At 40.3% G+C, this 14653-nt stretch overlaps 1 protein-coding gene across 1 annotated transcript in view; it reads right to left on the reverse strand.

Annotated features, from left to right (window-relative positions):
• LOC145414645 (uncharacterized) overlaps window positions 1–14653 on the reverse strand; it is a 197995-nt gene that overhangs the window by 129861 nt on the left and 53481 nt on the right. The window contains exon 3 of the mRNA XM_080284166.1: window positions 11417–11546. Within this exon, the coding sequence (XP_080140292.1) occupies window positions 11417–11546 (130 nt within the window). The remainder of the gene's footprint in view (window positions 1–11416; window positions 11547–14653) is intronic.

The following is a 14653-nucleotide window of genomic DNA, read 5'->3' on the forward strand; positions in this document are numbered from 1 at the left end:
GAGGAGGGTGGTGAAAAGAATGGAGGGGCAAGAAATGATTGGGGTGGAAAGAGAAGAGCAGAGATGGAGAAAGAAGCCTAAACAATATGAAGAAAACGACAAGAGTGAAGACAAAAAAGAAAAAATGTCATACTGAAAAAAGAAGCAGGAAGATAAAAAAATGAGGACGAAGGGAGGGAACAAGAAGGGGAAAGTGAATGAAGAAGAAGGGGGAGAGAAGAAAGGAAGGTCTACGACAAAGAAGGGAAAGAAGATGAGGCAAGAGAAGATGTGGAAGTTGGGTGGTGAAGAACGAGATGGGAAATGGTGTTGAAAAGGAAAGCGAAAATGAAGAGATTGGTGAAGACGGAGTGGAGAGAGAAGGAAAGTCAAGAAGAAAGAGACAGGGGGAAGACGGGATCAAGACGAGAAAAAGAGGCTAAAAAGGATGAGTGAGAACGAGAGGAAGGGATGACGTGAAAAGAAAAGAAAGGAAATTAGTAATAACAAGACAAGGATGAAGAGAAGAAACCTGTGTGAAGATAATGAATAAAGATAAATAAGAGGAGGAAGGAGAGAGAAAAAGAGGACGAGGAAGGAGAATGAAGAAAAAAGAAGGATTTCAAAGAAGGATACAGGGAGTGAAGCTGAAAGGGATGGTAAGTTTGAAAGGGAAAAAATGAAGAGCTGGGTGAAGAAGAAGAAGCTGGGTGAAGAAGAAGAAGAAGACGAACAGGAAGAAGAAGAAGAGGAAGAAGAAGAAGAAGTAGAAGTAGACGAGGAAATAAAGGATTAAGAAGATGATATAAGATGAGGAAAGAGGGGAAAACGAAGCGGAAGGTCGGTTAGAGACGAAGAGGAAAGAAAAAATGAGGTATGGAGAGGAAGATAAGGGAGGAGGAAGAAGAGATGGAGAGGTGGAAAAAGAAGCAGGGATGGAGAGGAAGACGAACGACTGATTGAGGAAAAGAAGAATGCGTGGAGGAGGAAATGAAGAAGGACGGAGGGGTGAAGAGGAAGAGGAAGGAGAGACCGAGAAGAAGGAGGGGTGAAGAGGAAGAGGAAGGAGAGACCGAGAAGAAGGAGGGGTGGCGAGGACGAGGAAGGAGAGGGGAAGTGGATCTGAAAGGGAGGGTGAGAATGAAGTGCTGCTCTATTGTTAACCCGGCACCCGAGACGACCACGGCAGGGACCACCTCATAAAGCGCGACTATAGAAGAGACGACCACAGCAGGGACCACCGCATAAAACACGACTATAGAAGAGACGACCACGGCAGGGACCACCGCATAAAACACGACTATACAAGAGACGACCACGGCAGGGACTATCGCATAAAACACGACTATAGAAGAGACGACCACGGCAGGGACCATCGCATAAAACACGACTATAGAAGAGACGACCACGGCAAGGAGCACCACATAAAGGACAGCAACAGAGAAGCACAACTATAGGAACGACCACCACATAAAGGACGACATTACTAAGAGGGGCCACCAAATAAAAGATGACCAAGGAGAGGGACGACCACAGGAGGAACGACCATATAAAGGATGACCATGTGGAGAGATGACAATACGAGGAACGACCATGGAGAGGGACAGCCACAGGAGGGACAAACATAGAAGGGACGACCATAGAATAGGATGACCACTGGAAGGACCATAACACAAGGAATACACATAAAGAACTGCTATAACAAGGACCACGACATAAGGGACGACAGTATAATGAACGACCATGATCAGTGACGACCGCAAAATGAACATCCACAGAGAGCGCTGACCAGAGAAGGGTGTCCATTGAGAAGCACGACCACAAAACAATCGACCACAGACATCGAACATCACAGGGACAAACGACCACAGGAAGTGCCGAACACCAGAGACCACCAAAGAGAGAGTCGTCCACAAGGAGGGATAGCCATACAGAGACGACCACTGATAGAGACGATCATAAAATCAGGGGACAATAATGAAAGACAACCATAGAAAAAGGCGACCACTGAGAGACATTACCTTTGAGACGGACTACCATTGATATGGACGACCATAGAGAAGGACGAACATAGAGAGGGATGACCATAGGAAGGGTCAACTAACGAGTGGTCTGGCCATACAGAGGGACATAAAAGAGAAGGACAACCATAGAGTGGGACAACAACAGAGCGGGACAACCACAGAGTGAGACAACCACAAAGAGGGACAACCACAGAGTGAGACAACCACAAAGAGGGACAACCATAGAGTGAGACAACCATAGAGTGAGACAACCAAAGAGAGGGACAGTCATGTAGAGGGACAGCCATAGAGAGGGACACCCACAGAGAGGGACAACCATTGAGAGGACAACCATGGTGAGGAAAAACCATAGGGAGGGACAACCATAGAGAGAGAGAAGACCTTATAGTATGTGCAAATAATAGAAAGGAACAACCACAGAGAGGGACAGCCGAAGAGAGGGACAGCCATAAATAAGGATGACCATATTGAAAGTGACCACCATTGAGACGGACATTCACAGAGAGGAGGACAGCTACATAAAGGGCGACTATAGAGAGTAACGACTGTCTAGAGGTACGGCACCACAGGTACCACTGCATAAAAGATTATCACTGGAGGTGCGATCAAAATATACTGGATGGTCATACAAAGAACGGCTATACAAAGGCGGGCCACATAAAGGACGGCCAAACACAGAAAGGACGACACAATGAGGACAACATAAAGTACGGCCATACTAAATCGGTCCTACAAAGGACGACCAAAGAAAGACCAACCGTATAAAGGACACTTATAAAAGACCACCACGCAAAGTGATCACATATTGGACGACCACACAAAGGACGACCACAAAGAGAAGAGGAGACCATACAAAGAACAACCACAAAAGGACGACCACATAAGTGATGGCGATATAAAGGGAGACCATAAAAAGGCCGACCTTAGGAAGAATCATCATATATACGACGACCATACCAGTAAAGTGCGCTTTGTGAGCGCGTGAAGAGAAAGCGTGGGTTTGTACTTAAGCCTATCAAGATAATTTCATCTTGGTGTACATTTTCAACATTTTGGTGATGCATATTATTGAACAATAACAGAAGAATAAATTAGCTAAAATATTTACTTTCTCAAGTTTCTCTCTCCCTCACAGACACACACACACACACACACACACACACACACATATATATATATATATATATATATATATATATATATATATATATATATATATATATATACACACACACACACACACACACACACACACACACACACGCGCGCGCGCGCGCGCAATCAACATATGAAGGGGAAAAACAATTCCTGCTTCGCATGTGTCACTTTCTTAGTGCTTTACACCGATTTCATAGTGGAACATGTCAACTGAAGCCCTCGGTACATTCCCTTAGAGAGCTGGGATTCCAAGGGGTTTTGTTGGTAGCATGAGTAAATGTATAGCTATACACAAAATTTACTGAATGTATCTATTACCTACTGAAAGAATCTCTTCTCTAAGTCACATAGTAGAAAAGTTATTAGCCTCTGAAAAAAATCGTGGTCGGGCTGTGTCGTTCGTACCGGGCTGGATCGTGTCGGGCCGCTCATTTCTCAGCTGAACGTAAACATTGCTTCGCTACACTTGCTCACTGGCTGGTTATAATGGGATTACCGCTCTAGGGACGACCAAAGAAGGAAAGACCACTTAAATGGGCATTCATGTAATCATTACAACCACTTCGACTATATACAAAACAGGAGAATATATTTAAAATGGTGATAAACAACGACTAAACAAAACACGCGGGGAAGAGACCACCACACGAGAATGACCACAGCAGACGACAATGGCTTGGAAAGGACCGCTTAGCGGAACCACTCAATGATGAGGGATCACGGTAGCGATGACGCAATGGCCATATCCATCATGGGAAAAACGACCATACAGATGACGACAGCGAAAGAACGAAAGTTGGTAAAGCAACTGCAAAAAATCACCACAGAAGACAAAAAATGAAGGCCGAAAATAAAGCAGCTGTAGGAAAAAATAAGAAGAGACACCGATGAACGAAGGACGACTACAGTAAACAAAAGCGGAAAGAGAAACGACCCTCAAATACGACCAGAGTAGGAAAGATTACCGGTATAACTTAAACAGATACGACAAGATTGAAAACTATAAGGGTGAAGAATACTAGAGAACGATTACAGGATTAACAAGCCAAAAAATAAAAAATAAAAAAAGCCACAGATAATACCGCCGCAGTACAAAATTCATCACAACGAACGTTCACAGAGAAAGAGACCACAAAAACCGCGCAAAAAGTGTACGATCATTAGAAAATAAAGAAAATGACCACAAAACAGCCACAAAAGAAAATGTAAAATCACAGAAAAAGACCACAAAACAGCCACAGAAGAAAACGATCTTAGGAAACCACTGAAAAAAAAAAAGGACTTCAAAAGGTCACAGAAATGATGACAAGAAACCACAGAAAAAAACGATCATACAAAACCACAGAAAAAGACCAGAGAACAACAATAGAATAAACAAGCACACGAAACCAAAGAATAAGACCACAATTGTCAAAGAAGATAACACTCACTAGAAATCACAGAAAAAGAGAAAAACAGCCACAGAGGAAAGCGACCATAGTAAACCACAGTAAAAGGACCACAAAAAGTCACAGAAGAAAAGCAGATGAGAGCAGTCACAGATAAAAAGCAACTACAAGAAGAACCATCAGAAGAACACTCACAAGATCATCGATACATAAATAAGCCATCACAAAGAAATATCTACAGGAGTACCGACCGTGGGAGAAAAGATTGCTGACAAGACGATGACAAAAGGATGTGAGACACTTAGAATAACCATGCGAGGAAAAGACCTAATCAGAGAACCAACAAAGTAAGAACGAGTACACAAGAATCACCGTGAGAGCGACGACCACAAGACGGACGACTATGAAAACAGACACATGAGAAATAAGAATAACAACCACCACAAAAAGAGACACAGTAGAGACGACAAGAACAACGACAACTATAGCAGACACAGGAGCCACGACCTGAAAAACGATCACGAAACAGACACAAGAGACACAACCAGAAAAACGACCACAAACACAGACACAAGAGACATGATCAGAACGGCATCCAATAAAGCAGACACAGGAGACACGACGAGAACAACGATCACAAACACAGACACAAGAGACACGATCAGAACAACGAAAAAAAAAAAAAAAACAGGAAAGCAACCAGAACAACGACCACAGAGTGACGACAGGAATAACTATCAAAACAACGACCACAACAAGCAGGCACAGGAGAACCGACCACAAGAAAAAAGACCAGAAATGGAAGGACCACAGGGCGACCTTCCGTAGGAATGACCACGAGGAAAGATCATTAGAAAATCTGCCACACTGAACGATCACAGAGGACGATCATGGGAAGAACTAGCAAATGAACGCCTGCAAGGAACGACCATAAAAAGAACAACAGAAATAACTAAGAAAATGTCATAATAAGAACGACCACGAAAGGAACGGGCGCACCAGAACCACCATAAGAACGACAATAAAAGAAACGACCATATTAAGAACTAGCGAAAGAACGATGGGAAAAAGAGTTTCAGGGAGCATCACTACACGAGGGGCAACCATAACTTAAACGATCCCCGCCCCAAAAGCAACAGCCAGAGAAGAAAACAACCACAACAAAAGGAGGGACCACAAGAAAAGCGTCCACAAAAGGAGGACCTATACCAACAACTACCACACCAAGAGCTACAAAAGACACGGCCACGACGACTCGGCAGCATAAGAGAGAGAGAGAGAGAGGGAGGGGAACAGAAAAAGGAAGGTTCACAGAATGTCAGCTAGAGTGTGACTGGATTCCTCAGTCACAGAGAAGAATCTGTTATGAAGAATCACCATACTTGGAATGAACTCCTAAAAATGGAACTCCCTCAGAAAGGACGACCACGAAAGAAATATCAACATGAATGATGAACGCAAAAACAACATATAAGATGATAGTAGTAGTAGTAATAATAATAATAATAATAATAATAATAATAATAATAATAATAACATCCACCATGATTACTTACGACCTTCCAAAGAAAAAATACACTCAAAAAAGCTGCGTCATAATAAACAGACTATATTCCAGGCCTACAAAAAGATAAGCCATACAAAGAACCACCACAGCAGCGACGACATACAGTAGGAGGGAGCGACAAAGGCGTATCACCACCACCAGACTCGAGAGCTTAGGAGAGCGAATCGATCACAAGATGAATTACGAAAAGCCCACAGAACGCATGCGTCTTGCCAGCGCGAATTACACTGATGATTTACTGATATAATTATTCCTTTCCTACCAGACGAATACTTTCAAGGCATATCTAGTCATTTCATTCAAGTTTTAGTATACACTGCTACACAGCCACACCAGATTTCACTGACATCCGATAGCAACTTTTGTTTAGATATCCTGCACAAAACAGATCATGAATATATTACCCCAGTTCAGCTTCGTTTACTAAGGTAACGTAAATCTAATAAAATACAACACAGTGAGAAAAGGAGGTACAACGAAGAATCCTGCAGTATCAGAAATGCGCGCACGCACACACACACACACACACACACACACACACACACACACACACACACACACACACACACACACATTCAAGAATTGCCACACCAGATGACCCACACCAGGAGGGCAAGACCAACACAAGAGCGCCTAAATTCTGAATATATCCCGCATTAAAAAAAAAATATACAATGTTGGTAAAATATGTTGAACTAAGTGTCTTTCCTTGCATAAGACCTCAGAGTATCCCGTGGTGTCATAAAAAGTAATATCTACCACAAAAAATCAGGCAGTACCAGGGATGAAATTATCATAAAAAAAAATCATAGAAAGAAGAGATTGGAAAAGAGCTCACCAAATTCGACTGAGAATTTGGTTATGTCCCGCTGTATCGGAAGAGAAACTACCAACTAGGACCCAATAGTAAAGAATAAAAAAAAAAAAAAATAGTCCTGAATATCAGAGGAGAATCTACTAAAATGATCCTGGATTGCCTTTCCCTCACCCCCCTAAAAAAAATCCAAACTACGACAAAGAACATGACTGTAACGACTTGAAGAGATTTTCATAAGAGGATCAAGAGCCTGATTAACCCCGCAGTATGATATAATAAAATACAAGTGTATCTAAGAAGAATCTACCCCCCAAAAAAAATTTGCAATATATAAATGAGGTAAAGTCGTTGGCCTGAAGACTGGAATATGGGATTTGTTGGGTGGTACAAAGTACTTCGTTTATGGAAATCTTGGGTAAACTCACGCCAAATTTCACTTCAAATTATTAAAATAGAAAATTTGATACAGCTCGATCGGATCGAATCAGTTCGAGTCTAGTCGTCTCGGTCTCTATTACCCAAAAGCAAAATTTCAGAGTGATAGGCCAAATTATTCCTTTTTTATTTTTATTTTTTTTTTTTCCCCAAAACTGGTGCTAAAACTATCTAATATGCCAGGGGTAACTTTGACCTGATCAGCCAAACAAAATTCGCTATACCAGAAAAGAAACAACCATGACGAATCCCTCAGTGTCATAAAAATAACTAGCACAAATACTCACAATGCGAGAGGAGGACTGAATGGGAGACAGTCACAGGCATCACGCAGAAAAGTCTGACCAAATCCCGAAGAATCAAAAGAGAAATTGCGAGAACGAATCCCTCAGTACCAGAAAAGAACCTAAAAAAAGAAGAAAATCATTCAGTATCGGGTAAGGAAGTAGAAGAATCACCATACGAGAGGGGGAGCTGAAGAGATACGATCAGAAGCCGCACACTAGAGACGCTGATCAAATCCCGCAGTATCAGCCCCCGTTCCAGGCAAGTGGTCAGGGAGGGGAAGGAGAACTCTCGGCTCCTGACACTCAGACATTAAGCTCTGACGGTCTTGGATTCCTTAAGTAGATCATTTTTGCCTCAGAGGAGCAGATACAGTCCTGATTGAGGCAGCAATGAGATGAGGACGATTGGGAGAGGGCTGACTTATATTTTTTTACGCGATAATTGCCCTGACTTTGCCATTTGGTAAGTGGATTTCTCCTTCTCTCTGATTTTTACATACGTAAAATTTGGTGCATTACATTTTTTTAACAATGGTTATCAGAAAATAACTATCTTTTGCGTTTTTTAATAACTTCTGCTAACTTTCTACTAAGTTCCTTTATTTAAACGCAGCATAACTGTCCACAAAAATCGCTGAAAAGACACCCTAAAAATATCTTCACGTACGATTTACGTGCTCAGTTTATTCGATACATGTTTTTTCATAATGTGTAAACAAAAATCGCCCAATTTTCATTTAAAAGACAACGAAGCTGCCCTTCTGACTTAAGAGGTCATTTGTGCCAAGCCTGAGACTATAAAGTTTGTGTGAGGCTCATTGCTATCAAAACAGTCTGTAAAAATGGTCCCATATCCAAGCGTGTTTACCTAAGCGAGACACCGTGGGGAGACAAATGTGTGCTATAAAACACTGTCTCCCGTGTTTAGGGCTGAGGACATTGGTTATTTATCCCGTGTCTGGTGAGAGAGATCCCTTTCCAGCGATCTCGATTCTTTTTTAAAATGGAGGTGTCAATGATTTTGACAAGTGGGGCTGGGATCGTGGCAGAGGTGATGAAGAGTCGGTAGCCTGGGATGTTCCTATAGGATTTTCAGAGAGGCATCAGTTTTATTTTTCACTAATATTGCTCTTAATTTCCAGATCTTTCATATCATGGATTTTGGTAATAGTGAAGACGACAATAAAATGTACTCTTTAAAGAAGAAGTTTATCAGCAACCAAGTAAAGCTCTAGCCTATCTTGATAATGAATAATAAAAAAAAATGCTGAATAACGAGTGCGAAAAAGTCAGGTATCATGTTTGAGTTTTTCAGTCTACGATAAGGAGTGGCACGAGGATGTGTCAGTTCGAAGAACTATGTAGAGAAAAAAATAATTCAGGGATACAGAAGACGATCCAATTAGTTATGATGTAAAACACAAAACACAAAAATATAATACAAAAAAAAAAAAAACATTTACAGATCAGAATGGGTGTGTAGTAATTGAGTTTTTACTGAGGCAAAGCGTACGATGATTAGATGAAAAATGAAGTCCAAAAAGTTTAAAGCTGATTTATTAACTGAAATAACAGTACATAATACGAGCTAATAAATTCAATAGGTACTGTGATTACAGAAATTCAGTAATATTTTAATGGACAGGGTAATCAAACGACAAGAGTCGCATATTTAGACATTTCAAGCAACCTTTTGTCAGCTGAAGTGCACGTTGATAACAAGCAAGGGAGAAAAAAAAAAAAAAAAAACTTTCTCGTAAGTGAATCGGTCTAATACAATAAAAGGAATACGATGATAATTATACGGACAACTGCTGCACACCAGGAGTTTGTAGGGGAAGCTTCACAGGCTGAAATTAAGAAAGACACTGAGCACACACACACACACACACACACACACACACATATATATATATATATATATATATATATATATATATATAACTACATATATATATATATATATATATATATATATATATATATATATATATATAACTACATATATATATATATATATATATATATATATATATATATATATAACTACATATATATATATATATATATATATATATATATATATATACATATATATATATAAATACATATATACAAAAAAAAACATTCACGCACGCACGCACACACACACACACACACACACACAATACGTGTATCACATGATCATGAAATTATAGAGAACAAAAAAACAAAAACAAAAAAAAAACGGGTATATCATGTCAGACTATTCTCTTCGTTGGTTGTAAGATAAATATGGAGGTAGGTTCAGTGGACAAGGGCTACAGGCAAAACACAGAATGATAAAGAAACACAGCAGCGGAGGATTTGGTAAACTATTAGCATCTTATATGATAGTTTGAATTAGAAATCATATTTTTCTCTGATATTCGATTTTTTGAACGATTATGATAACTTCTGTCCCTAGTGAATGGTTTCGGCGATATCCGTCACCTCCAACCCATCCATCACAAAATTAAGTGGCTTTCAATAGACATGTATGTCAAAACTGAGCACAAAATGAGATCAATAAACGTCAGAAATGTGCTATTTTAACATGTCAACAACCTAACCTCATATTTATTTAACCGGAATGCCCTTCTTGACAAAACCAACCCAACCAAACTTTATTAAGATCTGACCTGGACATCCTTCAGCAAGTAAAATTCCGTGTGATATGAGGAACTGCACAGCATCACCATTAACTCTGTTATCTGTGTAGTAGTTCCCATTGCATATTGTTCCTGTTGAGTATAGCCAGAATTCAGACTCGCCATCTAGAAACTAGTTAAGATCCGCCCACGACTCTTACAAACGGAGTCATGTCGAGCTGTGATCGGTTGACTCGCTTATACGGAACTATAAAAATCGCAAAAGAAAATTCTGTGAGATGTGTTGAAGCTACTCAGAGAGATGGTAAAATTATTTCAATAATAGTTCCATGCTGATCAGAAATACAATAATACCGAAAGGACAAATGCTGCCGGTAAGTAGGATTATCTGGTAAGACTGGAAGGGAAGAGGATTGTAGATAAGAAGTACCATTATCAACAAGAATAGCATCGGACTAGGCCTAGAGGTAATAGGTAGGACAGCTGATAGAAAGGAATAGAGCCAATAAGGATGGCATGTAAAAACAGAGAGGATAGGAGCAGACTACGGGTACAAGTAAGAAGTAGAATATACGTCTAGAAGGATAACAGTGAACGAGAAGTGTAAGCATATTACGGGATGATGAGAAGAGGTGAGAGGAGAAGAGCATTTGAAATGTGATGTAGGATGATGGAGAAACGTAAGAAAGGAAGAGGACTGCTGATCTATAGGATTAGAGGATAATGAGAAAAGGTAATGACAGACGAGAACTGAGGGTAAGAGGTAGATGAGCAGGAGGATAGAATGATCAGCGGCTAGGCAAGAGGTTAGAATCAGGATAATGAGGGGACGTAAGAGAAAAACAAGGATTGCAGAATTCTATTATGCGGAGAAAAGAAAGAAGCAGTCGATGATAGTACGACTGCTGGATGATGAGGAAAGATAAGAACTGACGTAAACTGCTGAATTGCAGGACTAGGATGATAAGGAAAGGAAACACCAGACGTGCATTGTTGGACTGCAGGACGGTAGGATGTTAAGGAAAGGTAAAACAAATGAGAATAGTAGGAATGGAAGCTGATGAAAAGAGATTAGAGGAAAAAAAAAGGCTGTAGGATAATAAGTAAGGGTAGAACAAGGCTATAACCTACCTGTAGAAGGGGGCGGGCGATGCTCCTCGGTACCATAGGACTATGTGCGCCTTGTCTGCAAGGCCGCGGGTGGAGAGGTCACACGGCACCTCCACCGTCTCATTGGCCAACACGGTCAGCTGCGCCAGCACTGTGGGGCAGGAACACCGTCAATCAGTAAAAGGCGGTTTGCATCAAACTTCATGGAAAGGTTGAGGGTAAGAATGAAGTAATTCAATTTTCAGAATAATTGGTCGAAGGTAAGAGTCACAGGATAAATTAAAATGTTCGGTGTTTACAGCCGATTCTATTCTTATTCTAATAGTTTATTCTAGTAGTTTAGCCATTCTTGTAGGAGTTGCCTAGCATGAGTCAACTGGCCTACTGCAGTAATCCTCTCTTCTTATGTTCAGCATTATCGCACGGCACGGGTGTAGCACTCTATTAGTGTTCCTTTAATCTTTATTGTGACTGTCGTCATACCACTTTAAAAGTCAGAAGAAACATCTTTAGGTTGAAAGGGTTAGAAACAATCACCATTAATCATTTCATTAAAAGAGGTCTCCCTCACGCTCAATGTAACAGTCTTTTGGTAACAAGAAATATTGAAGAGCTTGATTCTAATGAGAAAAATATTGTTTTATGCCTTAATGTTACCTCCAGATGATATTTTTTTTTTAAGTGGTGATCTGTGGTCTTCTAAGGTTAAATCAGTCTCTGCTATTTCCCTCATGACTAAAGGAACCTTGACCCTAATATTCTTACCGTCGTCACATGATTATTTGCAGCTTAGGAATGGTTTGCTGTCGTCTTAAATAAATGATGGTCTTGGTGATAATGTGTACTTAACCCCCTCAATGTAAAGGCGCCTTATTTTCGTATTCTTGCTTCTCTCATACGATTTCATTTTGCTTTGGGGTATCACTCGTACCCAAGAAATTTGAAGCAAAATTAAAATCAACAGCTTAGATGGCATGTAATTTATTTCGCCCTTGTTGCCATCTCGCAGGGAAATGGTTAGAGTCGAAGTTCTTTTGCTTTTGACTGTTCAAGTCAATAATTATAGCTGCGTAAATACCAATTCATATACAAGTTTTGGCAAATATACCGTTGGAATCACAGAATGCATTGTTATTTTCTTGTTCGTATAATAAAATTAGGTGCTTGTATGAAGCTGTGAACTTAGAGACATAGTAACTGATATTATACTGTTCCAGAGTTTTAGTAATTTAATGCAAAATGAGCGTATAAAAAAATTCTTGCCTTGTACAACAGAAGCAATACAAGACAAAAATAATGTCAGATCCTCTTTAAGGCAACTGCAATGTTTAAGTGCTGTGCATGCGATATGAAGTCCTGGTTTCATATCATCAATTTCTCTCCTGTGAATAACCAACACAATCTGTAGATCTTAGGAAGACATTCTCTATTTTTCTTATATGCAGTTCGTCCAGTTTAAGCTGTTAGTTTGGGAGGAGAAAGAGGACGGTTATGTCCTCTGTACGATGATCTCTTTAAATTTTCATCTCAAGAAAAACCTTTCATTGTGAAGGAATTAATAACTTTTTCATTAACTCCACCATGATGACCTGCTTCACCTACTTCTCTGTGTCATTTTCGCTCGTGCAATTCATTTTCATCAGATTTAAATGAAAGATCTAATTTAAAAAGTGGGAAAACAATGTCTACAAGTCTTTTCACTAAGATGGCACGTAATATTTGTTGTAGTTGTTAGCGTCAGTCAATTTATTGAGTTCAGGGGAAACTCTGGTATTAAAAGAGCTAAAGCATAACATTGTTGTGTCATGGTAGCCATCAATAAACTACCTTTTTCTGCCTCCACCCTTCCCTGTTTCATTATCCAGCTCCCGGTCTCCACCTACTCCTTTGAATATCTAATTTTGCTTTAATTTTCTACGCGCACGTACTCGCGAGTGTGTGTGTGCTTATACAATACAAGTACCGGTAACTTTTAAAAAAAAAATATCCGTTCTAGACAAAACTGGCGGAAGGACTGTTGGTTTTCCCAGGATGTGATCTACTGTTTTTGGAAGAACATGATCAAAGGTCAAGATCATATAGTACGGTCATCTTAAACAACCATCCAGTTTAAACCAAATTTGGAATGGGGTTAATGGTGAGGTGAAAATGTACTGTAGGGCTTCAATACTGAGAATATCAATCCAAGGTCAAGGCAAATGTTCAAGGTCATAGCTGGACCTGTGTTTGTCTGTGTTAAAAGATTATAGCTAAGACAGTATTGGTATGGCTTAGAGAAACTTGGCGGTAGAGTTGAGGGTCAGTCTGTTGATTAGAACTGTTGATTAGGACAGCAGTTGATCAAAGGGCTAGGTCACATGGCAAGGCTAACTTAAGCGGTTTTTGTCCGATTTCGACGAAACCCGGTGGAATGGTTCAGGGCTATGCAAGCCTGAAGAACTTCTGTTTTAACAGCAATTAGCCTAAAGTCAATGCCAAAGGACAAGGTCAAAAGACAAGATCACACGGCAAGGCTGACTTAAACAGTTTTGATGTAATACAGAACAAACTTATTGGAAAGGATGATGAAAGAAGTGCTTCATTTTTTGGAACACTTAGTGAAAAGTATATACCTGCTTTACTAAGAAAAAGGAGTGGTACCGTACCGATAAGTTGCGGCGACCATCATCCACTCACTTGATGCAATACTGCCTACTTCTTCCTAATGTGACTGTACACTGAGAGGCAGGTCTAATGGATTCATATAATTCACGAAACCATCTACAGGGTTGGGTAGATCATACAACCAACAATGAGGTGATATGGAACCTATTAAGAGTATGAAGCCCCTGTTAATTGGGTGGAAAAGCAAGGGCTGTGTTCATCCCGGAACCGAACCTGCACACTTTTCCTCGCACCTTGCTGTAGCGACGCACAGTCCATGGCAAGGGAACGTCTGTTCACTGCACCGAAGAGCTCTGCAGGGATTATTGCTTGCCCGCGGCTGATGGGTTTGCTCGGCCAGACAGACTCAGGTTGCTCTACTAATACTTTTAATACAAAGGTATTGTAAGAGAGTTTCAATTTTGTCTTTCATACATAACCACACAGTGTCAACAGTGATGCTTACTGCAAAGAGACACGTCGTGCCATCTCCAGCGTACTTATTACTACTGGGATAACTGTGTCAGACAAGCGTTCATTTACAATATAATGTAGTAGCTATATGAAACCCACATATAAAATACAGTGTGTACAAATGATGCTTTGTGGTGTGAC

The sequence above is a fragment of the Coenobita brevimanus genome, chromosome 100 (assembly GCF_032717465.1).
Source record: "Coenobita brevimanus isolate Jiangsu-jjx chromosome 100, ASM3271746v2, whole genome shotgun sequence".
Classification (NCBI taxonomy): Eukaryota; Metazoa; Arthropoda; class Malacostraca; order Decapoda; family Coenobitidae; genus Coenobita; species Coenobita brevimanus.